This window comes from Arvicanthis niloticus, chromosome 2 (genome assembly GCF_011762505.2).
Source record: "Arvicanthis niloticus isolate mArvNil1 chromosome 2, mArvNil1.pat.X, whole genome shotgun sequence".
NCBI lineage: Eukaryota > Metazoa > Chordata > Mammalia > Rodentia > Muridae > Arvicanthis > Arvicanthis niloticus.
In genome coordinates, this window is record NC_047659.1 from 113,724,195 (window position 1) to 113,744,622 (window position 20,428).

The 20,428-nt window shown below is 43.9% G+C and overlaps 1 protein-coding gene across 1 annotated transcript in view; it reads left to right on the forward strand.

The window, feature by feature from the left end:
* Pcsk2 (proprotein convertase subtilisin/kexin type 2) overlaps window positions 1-19,532 on the forward strand; it is a 248,531-nt gene extending 228,999 nt beyond the window's left edge. The window contains exons 10-12 of the mRNA XM_034496062.2: window positions 372-472; window positions 6,643-6,870; window positions 18,828-19,532. Of these exons, the coding sequence (XP_034351953.1) occupies window positions 372-472; window positions 6,643-6,870; window positions 18,828-19,314 (816 nt within the window). The 3' untranslated portion in view covers window positions 19,315-19,532. The remainder of the gene's footprint in view (window positions 1-371; window positions 473-6,642; window positions 6,871-18,827) is intronic.
* Window positions 19,533-20,428: the final 896 nt, after the last annotated feature.

The following is a 20,428-nucleotide window of genomic DNA, read 5'->3' on the forward strand; positions in this document are numbered from 1 at the left end:
AGGTATCCACGTCTTCCCCTGAATACAGCTTGGAGGTAAACAGGCACATACCAGGGTTTCTTGGCATGACTCAGAATCTCTTTGTAAATTTTAGATAGATAGGAATATTCGTTTTGAATAACCTGCTTTTCCTAGGTAGATTTCAGATATTTGGTCTACTTTGGGGATACCACTCTTCCTTCTGGAAAAGAAACCTGTTCATACAAGTCATGCTATCTCACGATAGACTCGTGCTGGAAGAGAAACCTGTCCATACAAGTCATGCTATCTCATGATAAACTCACAATGATCAGGATTCTACTCTGATCCTAGCTTGTCTGGAGTTCAAACCATGTGGTTTGTTCATTCATTATCCAATATGTTCTCTCCAGGCTACCACAGATTTGTATGGCAACTGTACCCTGAGACATTCTGGGACATCTGCAGCTGCTCCGGAGGCCGCTGGCGTGTTTGCATTGGCTTTGGAGGCTAAGTATGTTTCACCTTGGAACTGGAAGCCAGCTCTGAAGGGCAGACTAGTGTGTGTCTCTCTACCCACACTCCAGGTGTCCACAGAGACCAGCGTGGATGTGACGGCCTAGAAAGTCAAGGCTAATGAATTCAGATAAACATTTTTAAAGGGCTCATGGTCCTTAAATGACACCCAATCATATGAATACATCATAAAACAATATGCCTAAAGAGCAGAAAGCTCCAACACCCACAGTACAAAACATATTTACACGCCAGAATACAGGACAACACATTTCTTCCTTCATGAAACCCTCCTTTATATTCTGTGAGTTACACAATTGTTTTATGCCTGCTCTCAGTCAGCTAAATGAAGGAACTGTTCCTATACAATGAATCCACTTCTCTGCACCAAGACAAAGCAGGTGAAGCTGTGCAGAATCGTCCAGGAAACAGACTTTACTGGGAAGCCCTCTAGGTGGCAGATAAGAGATTGTTTTGTATGTCCTAATAGCCCATGGAGAGGCCACGGGTGGCTCCACCTGGATGTAGTTCAGATTTAAGCATCGGTGGCAATACCTGTAGGGGTCCTGCTTACCTTCTCTGAGAAATCAGAGGCTGGACTTACATTCAAGAAATATGCCTTGCCCTCTAGAAATTATACTGCTATACACACAGATTATATGGGGAGTTCAGAGAATGGATCACCTAGCAAGTTGTGAAAAGTTGGCTTCAGGCCTCTCAGGTAGGGGAGTTAAGTCCCCGTGCTTGTCAGAAGTTGCTAGGTAACCACAGCTTCTAGCATCAGTATCCAGGCAGGCTTGCTTGTCTCTCTCCACATATTCAATATGCTCTCTGACCTGCCAAAGAAACAAGAGTTGAGGAGGCACAGTAGTGCAGGCTGGAAGTCCTAGCTCTCAGGAGGCTGCAGCAGGGTAATATGGAATTTGAGGCCAGCCTGGGATACATAGAAAGACCCTGTCTGAAAAAAAAAAAAAAGCAAACAAACAGATAAACAAGCAAAAAAATCAGACAAAAGAGGCAGACATTCACTGCTCCTCTGTCTAAACGTTGATTTTTTTTTTCCAGCAAAAAGTCAGGTGTAAATTTTAGGACAGCATGAACAGAACACTGTTCAGGACTTGACTATGAAGGACAGATGCCTCTGCCCTTCTAAGCTCAAAAGCCAAACCTTCCTCACACATGACAAGCATTATCAGAAGCTGAGATCAATCATAACAGACTCTCGGCAGATCCTGGGATCTAAGCTGGCTTTGCTCAGACAGCTGTGAGCCCAAATAAGTGTCTCCCTGCAGCCTTTCAACTTCACTAGACAAGGCTTAGCTCAGTTCCTTGGGATTTGGGCAAGCAAAATGTCCCTCCCCAGACCTTAAACTCACAAAGGACAAGCACATTAAGTTGGAGGGAGGAGAGAGGAGCCCACTGGAATGCTAAACAGAGTCTCAGTCCTGTACCACTCAGCATTCTCTCTGCCCTCATGCTCAGAGCATGGGCTATCCAAGAAACCCCATCCAGAGCTTCTGTTTATTTCTCATTGGTCAGAAATGTTCATGAGAGCACCTCATGCTTCAAAGGAAGCTGATAAACACAGTGATACTAAGCACGTTGTTGCTCTGAATAATACTGAGCTTTTTTTATTTTCTTAATTTTTAAAAAATTTTAGGTTATAATTACACCATCTCTTCCCTTCCCTTTCCTCCTTCCAAACCCTCTCATATACCCCTGCCAACTCTCTTCCAAATCTGTGGCCTCTTTTTTCATTATTATTGAATAATAGATAGATAGATAGATAGATAGATAGATAGATAGATAGATAGATAGATAGATAGATAATAGAAATAGATGATAGATAGTAGACATATTATGGATATATAGATATATAAAATCATGCATATATGTATTCCTAAATATAACCTATCCATATATTGTTACTTGTATGATTTCAGAGCTGACCATTTGGTATTGGACAACCACATGGTGTTCTCTTCCCTGGCATCTCTCCTGTTCTCCACTTCACTCAGTTGTCTATAATTCTCTGTATAGAGTTGAGGCCTCATGGGCTTTTTCCTTGTCCTTGTTCAGCTCCTATTTGGTGTAGCTTCTGACATCACTAGGACACACACTCTCAAAGTAAAAGCCCTGATCCTCTGTCTCTTACAGTCTTTCCATCCCCTCTTCTGCAATGTTCCCAGAGCCTTGGGGGCAGGAAAGTTTTGTAGATGTATCCACTGGGACTGGGCTCCACAGTTCTGCCTTTTGACTGGTTGTGGTTTTTCTGTAGTGGTCTCCATCTGTTGCAAAGAGAAATAAAGAAAAGGAAAAAACAACTACTGAGATTGTCCAGTATCCATGTGGGCAATATCCTGTCCTGATTTCTGCTATCTTACCTGCAAAATCAGCCCATCCAATAGGTTCAAATGACTTCCTAAATATCATTGTCAATACTTTAACTGTTTTTTTCTATCTTGCTTCAGTGAGTAATAACAAACCTTCTTGAGTGCTGACACTGCATGAGATAATTTACACGCATGGCCTGCATTACATACATGATCTACATTTACTCCTCAACAAACCCTCAAGACATCTTCCACACAGCAAAGATATGAATGTAGGACTCAGATGTTGAAGTAATTTATCCAAATTCACACAATGGGGTTTACTCCCTGTGTGCTTGAGTCTAAAGCAGGAGTTTTTCCCAGCCTAACTACTGGACCTAAAAAAAGACAATCCCTAGAATCAGTAACAATCTCATGGACTTCAAACCTATCTGCTCTGACATATTTTTAACCATCCCCTGATGATTAAAAGATGCTACCAAGATCAAGAACACCATCTTAATCCTATGCTCTCTACTATTGGTATATTGAGGGAATATCTGAGGGGTCATCTTACTCCTAACTCTCAAACTCATAGCTTTCTGAATGCTGACATAAAAGATCTGGGAACTTATATCTGACACTAGTGCCCGAGTGGACCTGATTTGGAAGGCTTGAGAACCACAATGAAGCTGTCTGTCTGGGACAGCTCGGGGCCTACACTGTGGCTCTTGCAGCAGCCTGAGCTCCTGAATCATGACAACTCTTAGTGCTTCAGTGTTGAGTTGCTCACCTGTCCCCTAAGCTATAGACTTTATGAAGACAAGCAATTCCCTATGGCAAAGCTATCATTAGCCTGGTGCCTGGATGTGACATATACTCAGTAGACATGCGTAGAAATTATCATGTGCTGTACCTTTTCACATACATGTGACCTTTTACCCAAACTGTTACACAGAACAGTGAAGAACAGGTCATGTTAGTTATTCAATAGCCTCCAACACAACAGCCTTTAATACTGCGGATATTTTACAATTTTACTCTGCCATTATTTGAGAGCTGTTGCCTGTGATTCTTGAGCTGATATTTCAGAGTTAAAGCTTAGGGCAAGTTCTTGAAATATCTATTTGGTAGAACTGTATATTCTATCAATCCTGACACTTTTCAAAGGGGCAGTTATGAGGAACCCAATTTTACTTACGGATGTAATGTACAATTAACCCAAATAATGACACACACAGAGTTAATTGAGTCTACACAGCTCTCATTTATCTCAAAAGTGAGGTTCTCTGTGCTGTTTCATACACCTCTAACCAAGCCACCCATGAGGAAAACTTCAGCAGAGCAGGTGAGGCGAACCTCCCCAGACACTGGGGACACAACTTTGTACGGTAGATGAAAACTCCTCCACCTGCTGGTCAGCCCCTGGGTCCCTCAGATTCTCATTTATCAGCACTTCTAGTATTTGTAAGCTCAGAATCCCATTCTAGAAAAACGTAGAGCAGTTAGCCACAATCAGCCTCTGGATAGGTCAGATGTGCTCACAATCTTCCCAAAAGCACTGACCTGCCTTGAACTTTCCCCCTTGAAGGTACCAGTCGGCGTTTGGGGAGCATGTGGCTGACCAGAGCTCTTTGGCTCAGGTTCAGTTTCAGAGCAATGCACTTTGAATGTGTTGAAATTTTTCCAAATAAACTATATTATTCCTGTCCTTTCAATGGCTTGACTCCTTAAAAGAATCGTTGTCCTTTTGATTGGTTGGCTTCTGATGACAACAGCAGTCCACAGGGTTGCCTTTTTCCCTCCATGACCCTCAGCAAAAAATTAATTCTACATTACAACCTAACACGCTGACCCCAAATGTTTCCTGGAAATACTAATATCATTTTAAATCCATGCACTGCCTTTCTCTTCTAACCCAATCTAGTTTATCAATTAATTAGTGTTAAGTTTTGAGACATTCTCCTGATGTATCCCAAGCAACTCTCAAATGTCACTCATCCTTCTGCTGCCCCTCAAATGCTAGGATTGCCTGGATCTTGGTCTTGTCTATTAGAATACTGTGGGGATGTTAACAATATCCAGCAGCTGCTTCTCACTCCCAGAGGCTATGATTTAATTCATCTGTGATGAGGGCTGAGTGGAGGGACTTCAAATGCCCCCCAGAGAGATCCTGCAGCCCAGGTAGATTACCTGTACAGTAAATTGATTTCCTAGTTCACAAACAAGTCACAACTTGCACTTTTAAAAACTGGCACTGAGCAATAATGAACACTGGTTTCCAAAGAACTTGGAGAACATTATCAAGAGGCTGTCCTGTGCCTTGGGCATAGAAATATATTGAAGGTATTGTCCTTGTCTTAAGCGAATAACCTCCTTAGTGCACCTGAATTAAGAAATCATACACTGCAAGCACCAGTAAGTGTACCCCACATTTCCCTTCAGTCACAACACCCCAAACTAACCTTAATTGATTCCTAACACCATAAATTAATTGTTTCTGTTTTTATGCCTTCAACAAATGAAATCATACAGTATGTCCCCTATACAAGTTTATTTTCTTTTGCTATAATAAAATACCTGATGTTGGGTACTTAATTTTTAAAAAGTGGTTTGTTAGCTCAAAGGTCTGGAACTGAAAGACCAAGACCAAGTGCCCCCTCACTTTAGCCTCTTGTGGAAGCCACTCTGATAGACGATGGTCATGACAGAAGCACATGAGAGAGGAAGTTATCACATGATTAAACAGGAAGCCAGGGAATGGGGAAGAGCTGTGCCTGTTTCTTTGCAACTCCTTCTCTAGCCAGGGCACCATAAGAATTCTATTAATGCTTCCAGAGGGCAGTGCCCACAATGACCCACTCCCCTCCACCCCTACAAAATCTCTTAAAGCTTCCACCCCTCTTTCAGCAATGACCCACTGAGGGCCAAGCTTCCAACACACAATCCCTTAGGGATGCACTCAATCCTATCTCAACCACAGTGTTCTCCTCTCTCCCTGGCTCCAATATTTTGGTAAGATTTGTCCATAGCAGGCTGGGGAGGCAACTCCATTGGCAGAGTACTTGCCAAGCATATGCAAGCTCCTGAGTTCAATCACCAGTACCACATAAACTGAATGTGGTAGCACACACCTATAACCCCAGTACTCAGGAAGGGGTAGAAGCAGGAGAATCAAGGGTTCAAGGTCATCTTCAGCTGCATAGACAGTTTGAAGTCAGTCAGAGTTACATGAGACCCTGTCTCCAAAAAAAAAAAAAAAAAAAGACATTTCTACATATTCTTAGGAATAATAGTAATCCATTCATTTTCATCTTAGTATAGTATCCCAATTTCCACAAGTTGTACCACAAAAAAAATTATTCTACTATGGTGAGCATTTACAAGAACTACAATTTAGAGCTATAAATAATCTACTGTGCTTAGCTGCTGAATGTGTACACATTCTGCCAGATACGAATCTAAGACTGGAATTACCAAGCTATGCCATGCACATTGACAGCCTTAGTAGATACAGCCTACTGTTTTTCAGTGATTTGCTGACTACACAGATCAACAAAGTCTATGAGCTCCAATTGCTCTACGTCTTTGTCAACTTTGTCAACACCAATCTTTTTCATCTTTTCTTTAGAATGCTCTTTAGAAACACATTTTAAAAGTAAGAACAGCGATAATATTTTTAATTGAGATATACAATAGTTTTAGATGATACATGAATATCTTCCTTGAGTTAAAAGTTCATAGATGTTCCAAAATCTCCTAAGGGAGCATGTCTTGAGTGTTTCTTACATCAGTCGTGTGTTTCTTCCTCCCTCACTCTTGTCTTTGTTCTGCCCTCTCTGCTTTCCATAACCAGCCTGGATCTGACCTGGCGAGACATGCAACATCTGACTGTGCTCACCTCCAAGCGGAACCAGCTTCACGATGAGGTTCATCAGTGGCGGCGGAATGGGGTTGGCCTGGAATTTAATCACCTCTTTGGCTACGGAGTCCTTGATGCAGGTGCCATGGTGAAAATGGCCAAAGACTGGAAAACTGTCCCAGAGAGATTCCACTGTGTGGGAGGCTCCGTGCAGAACCCTGAGTAAGTAAGGGCAGAGCTTCTTCTGCCACGTGTGGAAGGTTCCCATTGACACCAATCCCAAAGTCCCTCTCCATGACAAAAAAAACACCCTGGATTTCATTTGGGACAATCAACTTCTGGGCAAAACTATAGAGTTGCACAACTGTGCAGGAAGCATGACCCAGAACACAGCTGTGCAACTCAGCACCTGTGCTGAAGCTGTTTCCATAGTTTATAGAATTATGTTTAAGGGCACAGATCAATCAACCAGTCTAGCAAGCATGCAGATCAGTAACAAAGCATGGCTAATGTCCCAGAGGCACCCTGTAATCTCTTCCATCATTGTCTCCCCAAGCGCAATCACTATTCTAACTCTAGAGTGCTTTGCTATTCCACACTTAATATAAATGGAACCTATACTGTGTTCTCTTTTATATCTATATTCTTCTGTGGAAAATTGTATTTGTGAGATTTGACCACATCTGGTGTATGCTTGTAGTTTATGTTGACTGTCGAAGAGTGATTCAGTGTGGGCCTACTATTACTGTTCCCTCTATTCACGGGACAAGGGAACGGCTTGATTTTATTCTGCATGAAGTAGGCTATGATTTATAGGCATCTGACTGAGTTCCCTACACAGAAGCCATTGATTTGGTCTAATATTGCTACTCTCTATTCAACTTCCTCCATGTGACAAGAGAATTTGTCAGTAAAGAGACCTCTTTATTTAATTTTTTCTATCCTTATTGGTCCATTAATAAGATGAAACTAATGATTTCTGTATTCTATAAAATACCATAAAAATCACAGAATGCAAATATTTATTTGTGGGGAGCAGTGTTGAGATAAGAAATCACAGTGTAGTATAGGCTGACTTCAGCTCACAGTCCTCCTGTCTCAGCCTCCAGAGTGCTGAGATTGCGGGTGTTTTCCATAGCAGCAATCTTATTTGAGTTTTCATAAATATATGCAACTGGAGAACTGTTGAGGCCTAAGCTTGAGTCCCTGTTCGGGCGCCAAAAAATGTTGGGGGCTAGGCTGCCCCACTTTGGGCGGCCTAAAATGTTGAAAACCACACTAGACCCACGTTGGGTGCCAAAAAATGTTGTGAACCGCACTAGCCCCACGTTGGGCGCCAAAAAATGTTGTGAACTGCACTAGCCCCATGTTCGGGCAGCCAAAATATGTCTCGGCCCGAGCAAAATGTTGAGGCCCAGGCTGACCCACGTTTGGCGGCCACTGTATCCCGGCCCAAGCTGCCACTCCGGTCCGCAGGTCGGGTTCAGCAAGAGAGAGGGTGAGGGCAGACTCGAAGAATAGAGACCAGACAGAGTGTGTTTCAGTCCCGTTTATTCTTCAGTCTCTCTTCCTAGTCCATGCCCCAAGTCTTGAGTTCCTAGTCCCTAGTTCCTAGTCCCTAGTGCCTCCAAGTTCCAAGTTTCTTCTTCCAAGTGCCTAATATTTAATAACTAACTCCAAGTTGTTCTCTCTAAAGTGTCTGATTCTCTGTCTCCTCTGTCTGCTGTGTCTCATTCTCCCTCTATAGTCTAATTCTCTGCCGTCTGCCTCTGCCCTTTATATGTCTCACTTCTAAGCCATGCCTTTTGGTCACACCTTTAATCATGCCCTTAGGTCTTGTCTCTAAATCTGATCTCTACACTTCTAAGTCAAACTCTTAAGTTACACACCTTTAATCTCACACACCTTTAATCTCACACACCCAAGGTATCTAAACCAAGATTATCAGAGTGTGCTCAGCTGTTGTAGGCTATTGTAATCCAAGTCTCATGTCAGGTTATATGGCTCAAAATGGCTGCAAAGCTGATAGCCGCTTTCTGCTAAAAGTCGGCCCCCAACATGGAACTATTATCCACTCACCTGGAAATGTTCCTCTTGTTCCCTTCAGATCAGAACACACACCCCCACCTACAGCCATTATTCATATCCCTCTCACTGTGGATTCGTTTATACCAGTTCTGGCTTTTAGGTAGAATCTGATCACATAGGTGCTTCTGTTTCCTGTTTATTCTGTTCAGCATTAAAGTTGTGAGATGCGCCCCCATGGTTGCATGCAGTAATCTCTCATTCACTGTCATTGATGAATTTGCCACTGTGAAGATTCATTTCTGTGATGTATGCCACTTAAATCTGCCCCACTGATCCTTTATTTTTTATTTTTTATTTTTTATTTTTTTTTAGTATAGAATAGAATATTCAGGGCATGGGGAGGGGTGTTGAGAGAATAGTAGAGATAGAAAAAGGCAGAGAGAGAGAGAGGGAGAGATAGAGAAAGGCAGAGAGGGAGAGAGTATAGAGGAGTAGAGGCTGGTCATGGGCATGTGGAGAGAGGGGAAGAGAAAGAATGGGGAGAGACAGGGAGCAGGAGCAAGAAAGCAAGAGCCTCACTGATTCCTTCAACCACCTTCCACCCCTGCCTTTCCTGATGATCCTCTGAACTTACAGAGACCGAATCAGACTACGATGGCATCCTCTCCTGTTTCCCTTTGGTCTTGGATGCTCTGCAGCTGTTGTACTCAGTTGCCCGGTCCTGAATTCAAATCTGCACTTTGCCAATTTAGACCCCTCTATTTTTGCCAATTTCTAGTCTTTGTAATCTGACACCTTTGGCAGTATGTAATCTACAGGCCCACCCAATATAATGTTTTTGAACGTAATAGATAAAATGTAAAGGGGAACAAAGAAAGTCAATTTTATTGAAAACACTAGTGTTTTTCAAAGTCGGTTTGTGATAAAGTAATGCATGCTCTTTTCTATAAGTAAGTTAAACAAAAAGTTAAACAGAGGCACTTTCTTCCCCCGTGAAGCCAAGCAGAGTGCCACACCCCTGCAATCTCACACTGGGAAGACTGAGGCAGGAGAATTACAAAGCCTCCGTCACACAGCAAGACCCTGTCTTTTCAAAAGGCTACTGCAAGGTGTATTCAGTATAAGATGTGAAAAGCTCTGGCTCTCACATCAAGGTATGAGAACGTGCTGAGACCACTCTATATCAGGTACACTCATGAACCAAACAGAAGCAAAGTTTCCCTCATACTAAAGTGACATACTAAAGTAAAGTTAAGATGCAGAGGGTTTCCCCCCCATGTGAATAAATATGCTTGCATTCTCTGGGCCCCAGAAAGGCATCTTCTTTTATCCCTTATGTGACAATGAAACTAATGCCTCTTTCCTTACCAAACTTCTGAGAGGTGTTAGTGACACAGTATAAAACTGGCACATGGTGGGCACATAATGAACATAGCTTTGCTCTTCCTTTCATCCATGATTTCAAACACTCCTAGTTCACACTTTAGGGGGAAAAGATGATAATCTCTTAAAGCTCAGGAAGAAATAACTGTCAGGTTCCTGTGTGGATTCCAATTTGTGCCTTATGTTTAAAGCTTTCTCAAGCGGGAAGACTTAGATGTTCATCCTCCAGTGAACTAGCATATTCTTATCAGGGAAAACCTACCAGTGAGTAGGCATCCTCCCATAACTGAGCATCCTTCCCTGATGAGCATTCCCCAGGGATGAACATTCTTCTTAGATGAACAGTCATTGGTGAGCATCCTTCCTGGATGAGCATCTTCCCTGACTGAGCAGCCTTCCATAAATGACCATCCTCCCATAGGTGAATATCCTCCCATGGGTAAACATCCTCCTTTGGTGAGAATCCTTGATATCTAAAAAATACATCCTTCAGAGTCCCCACACTTGCTCCAAAGCCATTCCACAATCTCATAAACATCACTTCAGTCAGCACTGAATAGCAAAGCAAAAATTCAGTCCAAGTCCCATGATACCATAAAAGCACAAGCCTCAAACAATGTTATAGATCCTGCATCAGTGGTTAAAGACATTAAACGGATTAAAGACAGCCTCAGAGGCATCAAATACATCAGTGTTTATTAAGAAAAGAACGGTCAGAACTTCTTCTTGGATTGATTTAACCTAGAGCAAGCCCGTTTTAATTCTCCATTTATTTCCCTGTGTCTTTTATCTGTATGTTGCTTATAGTTAGTGAGCTGTGTTGTGTCTGTATCTGTGTTTCTGTCTGTGTCTGTGTGTCTGAGTCATCTATGTCTGTGTCTGTGTCCGTGTCCGTGTCCGTGTCCGTGTCCATGTCTGTGTCTGGCTGTGTCCGTGTCTGTGTCTGTGTCTGTGTCTGTGTCTGTGTCTGTGTCTGTGTCTGGCTGTGTCCGTGTCTGTGTCTGTGTCTGTGTCTGTGTCTGTGTCTGTGTCTGTGTCTGGCTGTGTCTGTGTCTGTGTCTGTGTCTGTGTCTGTGTCTGTGTCTGTCTGTGTCTGTGTCTGTGTCTGTGTCTGTGTCTGTGTCTGTGTCTGTGTCTGTGTCTGTTTGTGGCTAGCTGTAGCTGGCTCTGGCTCTGGCTGCTCCTATTGCCATGTATGTGCCTATGTTTGCCTGACGTTTAACTGTTCCTAGCAAAAGCCTTTGGTCTGTATTCATTAATCAGCATCACATGAGGAGTTGGAATGAGGGATACTTTATAAAAATCTTTAAGAGTTTTACAAGGAATTAAGTTATTTGCTTCAACTGATGCCAAAGCATGCAATACTGCAAGCATGCCTCTATTAAATAAGATCTTAGGCTGCTTCCAACATTTATCTCAGATATTTGTTGTATAAGGTTGTTTTTGACCTGTTTGTTGCTTTCAATAAATAATTGTCTTAACACACATGCATTGCTCTCTGGCCCAGGCATGGAAAAGCATGTAAGATTAAAGCTGTACGTTAGCTTAAGTTGTAAAAGCAGATTATGTGGGAAATCCAAGGTTAGTAAGATAAGCTTGGTTGTTAAGCTGTCCTCTAAAAGACAAGCTGAACAAAGGCTAAGTGCACAGCGGAGTATCAGGTCACACTTAAGGAACCTCAGCTTTTGCATACATTGTATTTAGTCATTACTAGCCTAGGAGGTGTGTTCTATCACTGTTACATTTTACAGATAAGGAAGCCGAGATGCAGAAAGCATAAGAAATACGTTCAAGGTCAAGGAACACCAAACCAAACGAAAGGCCAAGACCCAGGCTCTTTTTACTATATGATTCTGGCCTTAACTCATTGACCAAGTGACATCCTATGTTTCTGTGTCCTATACCAGGCTATGTGGTAGACCTGCTGAAAGCTCATGCGTCAGGACAGGAGGCTGACAAAGGTTGAAGTCACACTAATGGTCACCTAGCTACTGAGTGGCCAAGATTGGATTTGAGTGAAAGCTATACAGGGTCTTACGTGTCCCAGTGAGTCTGCACTGAAGGAGGTGAAGCCTGGAGATTTTTTTCTAATAAGAAGTCTCCTGAAGACTTTGAAAATCTAGCTACAGAGAGGTCCCACAAATCCAGAACTGTCATTGCACTATGGGGTATCCATTGTCCTTTGGGAGTAACTGAACAGAGAGCATTGAAACACCATTGTCTGCCTGGGGCACTTAGGACTTGACCCTATTCAGCATAACTAATGGTACCCGAAGTCAGTTATAGAAGCCTTGACCGCTGTTGTCTCTTGGTAGAGTTTAGAAAAATTTCTTGAAAAATTTGGAGGCTGCAAATATGAGTGGTGAAATGTCGTCTATCTACATCATCCAACATAATAGTGACTGTCTAGGGCTGGAGAGATGGCTCAGTGGTTAAGAGCACCAACTGTTCTTCCACAGGTCCTGAGTTCAATTCTAAGCAACCACATGGTGGCTCACAACTATCTGTAATGGGATCCGATGCCCTCTTCTGGTGTGTCTAAAGACAGCAACAGTGTGCTCATATACATAAAATAAATAAAGAAATATTTTTTTTTAAAAAAAAAGTAGATGTCTATGGAACACTAGAGATGCTAAAAGTGCAACTGAGTAATTACAGTTCCCTTCAATCCGATTCCAACTAATGTCAGCACTAAAGGTTCCTATGGCAGTTCCTCCTCGGCAGGAGAGCTACTGACGCAGGCAAACAGAACGGGAAATGGCAATTTGATAACAAGAGCTCCGTGCAGAGTGTCAAGAATGCAAGGCTAGGAGCGTGCCTGGCGGTCGCAGTCTTGAGCCTCGCTTGTGTTCGTGTTACTGGAAGAGTCGCTGCTCATTTCTCGTACACGGAGGACCATAGCAGCAGCAGCAGAGCTCAGAGGCTGGACAGGCAAACTTGGTGGACAACATAGGGCTGACTGTGCCACTTGGCAGAGAAGACCCCCCGATGACCCGAAGTGGCTTCCAAGGAGCTCTGATAGAGGGGTGAATAGCCTCCGAACCGCCGCTTTCCTCATCATTCAGGCTGCACAGAAACAGCGGGTAAAGTGGAGAGGGCTCTAAGCCAGTGATTGTCAGGTATATGGGTTTCCACAGCATTTATCTTTCCAGAGAAGGAGTCAATTTGAAAAGCAATTTTCTAAAGAACTTTATCAAGAGAGTCAGCGAAGGGTGCTCAAGGAGGATCAAAGGGAAGAGAAAACCGGCTGTGACCAGCTGTGCCAGCCATGTGCAAAGAACAGAATGAACTCTGCTGCCCCATTCCCTGCACAGAGGGGAGCACTGAGCCCAGGCCACTCACTCCTCCCACTTCTGTGAACCCCAAGGGAACAGTTGCTGCAGCTCCTCTAGCTGAGTGTGTGCTCCAATTGAGTTCCAGGGGAGTTAGGGGGGAAAATATGTTTAAAGCTGATAGGAACACAGAAGTGGTCTGGAAAAGAGAGAGCGAGAAGAACGTGCTTTGCCCTGTAACAGCTGTACAGTCCTGCACAGCTGTTGTGCCACAGTGTCTTCCTGGGTGGGTGACTGGGCACCTGACCCTACTGGATATGCCGAAAAGGAACCCTGAATGGACACCCAACTAGGAGTTCCTACAAATGCAACACCACAGGCATTTTACACACGTGAGAAAGAGCGGCTGCTGTCTGTGACTAATGAAATAATCGCAATACAGTTGAGGAGCCACCATCACACAAAGGCGTTCCACGGAGTACACTGGGAAACGCCTGCTTCTGGGCAGGAGTCAAGACTGCTTGCTTAAAGTAAAATGCAGCAAGATAAAGATACAAGGCTCCTATCTTTTGGGTTTTGTTTTGTTTTTTGTTTTTTTTTTTTCTATAGGACTTGAGCACTGGACTTTTGTGCGTGTCCTCTTGGAAGGTCCGCTGCTCTGAAGTGTCCTGCTGAGTGTTTGTTCGAATTGAAGGCGGTCCAGAACACAGCCTAGGAATGAGCATTCTGTGACTGCTCGAAATATCTACTCCACAGCTACTTTCTATTTTAACTTTTTCTAACATAAGCACAGATCTCGTTTTTTCATTTAAAATTAACTTTTTTTCCTGTTTTCATTATATAAAAACAAGATGACACCACTGTAGCAAAATCAAAACACAAATGAGAAGAAATAAATAATAAACCCCCTGGAAAGTACATTTATTCTCCAGTGTGTGGGGAGACTCTGCCCCAGGACCCCAGATGCTTGCAACATCAAGAATACCCCTGTTCCTTCTGTAAAACAGTATCTGACATGCCTATAGCCTGTGAGATACCCTCCTGCATGCCGCAGCTCACCTCTAGATATTTGTATAAAGAAATATGTGTTAATTTAGCTATTCCTTATCCTGCACTGTTTAGGAAACAGTGGCAAGGCAGGAATCTTCTGCATGGTCAGTACAAATGTGGTCCTCTCCCTGAGTTTCCCCATCTGCCATTGGTTGGCGCCACGAATTAGCAAGCCATGGATTAGGAGCTATATCATCCTAATTCTCATATTCATCCTAGTTTTTGCAAGAGGCCATGGCACTTGCAAAACTCCTGCCTGTGAGAAGAGGGTAGTGTCCTTTCTTTTTTGTAGCACTGAAGTTGAACCCAGGGCAGCTGTAAGCAGCCTGGGCAAGCACTCTACCACTAAGCCACACAACCAGAAAAGAGTTCGCTCTCTGCCAAGCTTATCTCTGGGATTCACATCAGTCTTTTAACTTAATTTCAAAGAACTTAAGACTCCAAAGCAATCGATAAAGCATGTCCTCTCTTGGGGACCCCAGCTTCTGTGCAGTAAGCAGTTTATATATCATGAGTATCACAGGAGTTGGAGGAGCAGAAATTTCCCCATGGCCCCAGACAAGCCATACTCCCCAGCATGGCTTTCTGATCCCTGTACACATTCCAGCTTCCATGGCTTTCTAGGAAATGTTGATTCCTAACAAAAATCTACATGTTTGTTCCCACCCCAATCTGTCTTTCGTCTTTCCAAAATGTGTAATAACCTTCCAATGTTTTTTATCTGCTTCCCTCCATCTCTCCTTAAACCCACAAGTGCACAGTGCCCCCACTCAAGACCCTGGGTGGGAAGTAGCTGGCCTGTGTTTCTGCTGCCCTTGTCACCTTGCTGACACTTCTCCCTTTGTCTCGGTCTCTAATGTCTGCCCCAAGTGGGGTGGAGCAGGGTTTAGGAGAAACAGACAGCACAATGGACGGCTAACCTTTGCACACTACATGTCAAGGCAGTGCTGCCGTAGTTCTCTCTACAAGGACTTCTCAAGGGCTTTTGCTTGTCTGAGTTCATCTTTTGGGATAGTGACTAACTTGCCACTTGCTCCTGTTGACCTTGAACTCCTAGCAATGCTTCTGCTTCTGCCTCCCAAGTCCTGATGTGACAGCAACAGAAGGAACTAGAATGACTGAAGTTACAAGATGAAATGGACCACTGCAGCCAAGAATGACATGAATCTTCTACACTGAGTGGCAACCGTGATGATGTTACAGGGATGGGAAGTTACCTGAAGTGGAGCCTGAGAACCAATTTGAGTGTGTGTGTGTGTGTGTGTGTGTGTGTGTGTGTGTGTGTGTATGTGTACTTTACAGATGGGAGGCTTTGGGCCGTTCAGAGTAAGCAGGAAGGACCTGAGAAGGATGTGCTATCAGGTGTGTGTACCTGTGACCTGAACCACTGGGATTCTGGACCATGACACTGAACAGATGCCCCCCTTTGACCTGAAGCATGTGTGCTTATATCATATGCATATTTTCTCCAACCAGGCATCAGCCCCCTACCACCACCACCTCCCCAGGAAAATGCTCCGGACAAGGGAACAGCAGAGAGCAATTGCCAGCTAATACTCACACAGCTGGAAAAGGGATGGACTCTGGACAGGGCACTGTCACCATCTACTTCAGCTATGGTGTGCCTGTATCTTAGGTTTGGCCCGATGCATATTTCTCTTCTATCATGAAAGGTCACCTCAGCCCTAGAGCGGCTCTCTCACTTGAAGGACTCATTCAGTCACAGAGACTCCAGTGTGTGTTGTGCTGCGGACGTACACTGAGCTAAGCTGCCTGTCCTACCTCTAATTCTTAGACAATCAAAGAAATACATCCTGTTTTCTCAAAAGGAAGTAATGTCACTTTTCTACCTAAATTTTTACAAACTCATTTAAAAGGAGAATGTCTTTGAGTGACTCCAGTCCTAAGTACTCTGGGATCTAATTGAAACCAGAAAAACAACTTCCCTGGGCCCAGAGGCCTGTCTCCTGGGTGGATTGAATCATTAAGATAATAGACTGTTTTATTAGTGGTGTTTTGTTTTGTTTTGTTTTGTTTTGTTTTGTGACAAGGCCTTTATATGTAGCCCAGCATCAACTTGAATTTGTTATGTAGCCCAGGCTAGCCTGAAACTCATGATCCTCCTGCTAGCTTCCTGTGTGCTGGGATTACAGCTGTTCACCTCTATGCCCGACCAGTAATGACTTGTGTTCAGCAGATAACGAGTAAGTTCCATGGCATGGAAGGCAGTTTTTACAGTGACCATCCTGGTTATTGCTTGTGAGTTTCCTGATTAAACTTTTCAAGTGAGCCAAGACTGCAGGAATAGGATAGACTGTTCAGACTATGTCAGGCATCTTCCTGACTTCATTCTTTGCAAACCCCAGACCCCTTAGATACCATCTTCTGAAGTCCTTATAAACTTGTTCCTATCTTCACAAAAAACCCCATGGCAAACTGTTTTCACACCTTAAGGTGCTATCCATTCTAGAGACCTCCAAAGGGTGGCCAGAAATCCTGCATTGCTAAATCTACATATTCCCGAAGCCTGTGAGCCAGAAAGAAACTGGCAGTCATGAAAACAAAAGCCCAGGACCCCTCCCACATATCACTGTCCTTATTAGGTTCAAATTCAACAAAAGCAGTTTCCACTTGTCTGGAAGTAATACACTCCCCAAAGCAACTTATTTGGCTCATAGTTCAAGGTTATAGTCCATCCTGGCAGGGAAATTACAATAGCAGAAACTTGAGGCAACTGGTCAAATCCCATCCCTGGTCAGGGAGCCGAGAATGGTAAATGCCATGTTCATCTTATAATGATACAGTCCAGAGTCCACATCCAGAAAATGGCCCCACCTACAGCAATTAACCCAACCAGTATACTCCCTCACTGTCGTGGTCAGAGGCTAACCTGAGTCTAAATGAACCTTCCAGATGAGTCTAGAGGCTTGTCTCCTAGGAGATTCTAGATCCTGTCAAGCTGACAATCGGTATTAACCATCATAGTTTTCAAGTTGTTCAGGAGAGTATGCCTTAATTAATCAACCCTCTCTTCCTTTTGATCTTGGTTCCAAGGATAATACAGAATCAGGCATGGCACCAAGCTGGTTGTGTGTGACGAGCATTTTTTTTTAAATAGCTATCATTTCATAAAAACAAGTTAAGTGTCTACTGTTTGGAGTTTTAAAGGTAAAGCCATATAGAACAAGGATACTGTGAAAACTTCTTTTTGCAGTGGGCAGCTAGTTGTCCACGCAGAGGCTCATAATCAGACAAAGTACTGAGAATTAATGACTATTGAGTGATCAGTCCTAAATGAGATATCCCCAAGACTTGGTCAGAAAACACCGTGGAAAAGGGGACAGAGAGAATGTGGTCCTAAATGAGACATCTCCAAGACTTGGTCAGAAAGCACTGTGGAAGAGGGGACAGAAAGAATGTAAGAACCAGAAGATAAGGAAGAGTGGTATGATATGCTGTTTTCCAGCCTTGATGTGGTCATGGGGTCATTAAGTCACAACAGCTGTGGTCACCTATCCAGTCCACACTAGACAGAGCCCTTAACAACAAAGAGAGGGGCCCATGGGACCCAGCTGAGGAGTTCCCAGCAATTGATAGCTGAGGAGTTCCCAGCAATTGATAGCTGCTGGGGGGGGGGGGGGGGACATCATTTTTCTTCAGGGGGTGGCCACTGATAGGTTACCCAGGCCTTGATGGACGATCACAGACCCATGAATGTGCAGGCAGCACTAGTTGAACTTAGTAGGTTGATTTTTTTTTTAAGAAAAAAATACATGAAATGTAAATGCAAAATGAGGGCCATGTTGGTGGCACCAGGGGAGTGGGATGGGAAATTGAGATGTGGATATGATCAAGAGACACATAATTTATGACATTATCAAAGAATACATTGAAATGTTCCTTTTTTAAAAAAGAAAAATACATCATTATGAGACCTTTTTTCCATCCGAGTTGCTCCTAAAGCCAGCCCTAAGACCTGACCTTACCAATCTGGGACAATGAGTCATACCACTGAGAACAGAGATGCCAGAGAACTCTTATGGACCACATCCTGTCAGCCACAGATGCAGGATTCTCCTGAGGAATTAAATCCCTGACGCCTTTAGTTGTCCTGCACAGACTGAGTAGATTCCCATAGTGTTGGCAGGGGACGGAGCTGGGAGAGAGCTGACGTAGTATGTAGGAGCTGTAGTTGCAGGTAACACAGAGGGAGCCTGGGAGATGTGGGAAGGACACCAACAGTGGCTATATCCCCTTTACAAGGAATGTTCACTCTGTTCACTCTCAGATTCACACAGTTGATGTGAAAGCAAAACCCAGGCCAGTCTCAATAACTAATCACGAAGCATTTTCTCTTCCTGCTACAAAATAGTGTCTTGAAACCTCTTCTCATGGCATGTATACCAAACACTCTCTTACCAAATCTCCTCCTCTCTCTGTCCTCAGGAAAATACCACCCACTGGCAAGTTGGTACTGACCCTCGAAACAAACGCATGTGAGGGGAAAGAAAACTTCGTCCGCTACCTCGAGCATGTCCAAGCTGTCATCACAGTCAATGCTACCAGGAGAGGAGACTTGAATATCAACATGACCTCCCCAATGGGCACCAAGTCCATTTTGCTGAGCCGGCGTCCAAGAGACGACGACTCCAAGGTGGGCTTTGACAAGTGGCCTTTCATGACCACCCACACCTGGGGGGAGGATGCCCGAGGGACCTGGACCTTGGAGCTGGGGTTTGTGGGCAGTGCACCACAGAAGGGGTTGCTGAAGGAATGGACCCTGATGCTACATGGCACACAGAGTGCCCCATACATCGATCAGGTGGTGAGGGATTACCAGTCTAAGCTGGCCATGTCCAAGAAGCAAGAGCTGGAGGAAGAGCTGGATGAAGCTGTGGAGAGAAGTCTGCAAAGTATCCTGAGAAAGAACTAGGGCCATGCTTCCGCCTTCACCTCCCCTTCCTCCCTGTCTCTGCCTCTCCTTGCTCCACAGTTCTGGCAGCCACCAGCTACCCAGAAATTCCTGTTACCCCCACACAAGCAACCCCAGCCTGGTCTGAAGCTTTGCTCGCTGTCACTGATTCTTTTCAGTACAATGGAAGCAACCGTTTTTATTCTGTAGCCCAAATATAGCGTTCCTACCAACATCTATGTCCTATGTGTGACTCGACCTTTATTTCTGTCCTGTAAATGGGTGATTATACTGCCCATGAAACCAGGACAGCTCTGCCCTCGCTTTTGTTCACATGTGAGAAGAGAATGCATCTAAAAAGGCACACGAGGTGACTCAAGAATATTTGTGGTCTCAGCTGAGATGCTGATAGAAAGTGAACTCCACAGCTCTCTAGCATGGGGGTTGGAGGGTGGCTTGAATTAAGCAAAACTCGTCAGGGATATAAACTGAGGTGCATGATGAGAAAGATGCTGTCCCCAGGGAGCCCTAAAGCCCAAATACACCAAGACAGGGTGAGGAAATTTGAAAGGCATGAGCATTAAAAATTTACTCCCAATACCTAAAATCATGTTCCTTCTACTCTGCCAGGATGACATAAAATAGAAACACATGGCTCTTCTGTCACCAGCTGCTGCTCTACATTGGGACTGAACCCACTGGAGCAGCTAAAATTGCCCCTTACATTGAGTTCATCCACACACCCGTAGTTTTCAGGTACTCTTTACACAGCCACCCAAGAGAGAAACTACAAGGTTGGTCCGGCCGCTACCTGGCAAAGAGCAATTTACCAGTTTAGAAGGAGCATCCCTTTCCCTGAGTGGTTTTAGAACTCCCTGTTATGACCCAACCAAGAGGCAAGAGGGTTTGTTGGTTTAGTTGGTTTGGTTTTTGTTTTGATTTGTTATTGACAGCTTTACCCACAGCAACCAGGGCTTTGATTTCCCAAAACTATCACTGGGGTGCAATATATTCCTCCCTTAACTTGTAATTTCACTGATGTTTTGGGGAAATGGGTCACTGTTTGAGAAGAGGCCAGTGGATGTAGGGAGCACATCAGAAGACCTCTGGTTGCAAGGAGCTTGTTGCATTGAGA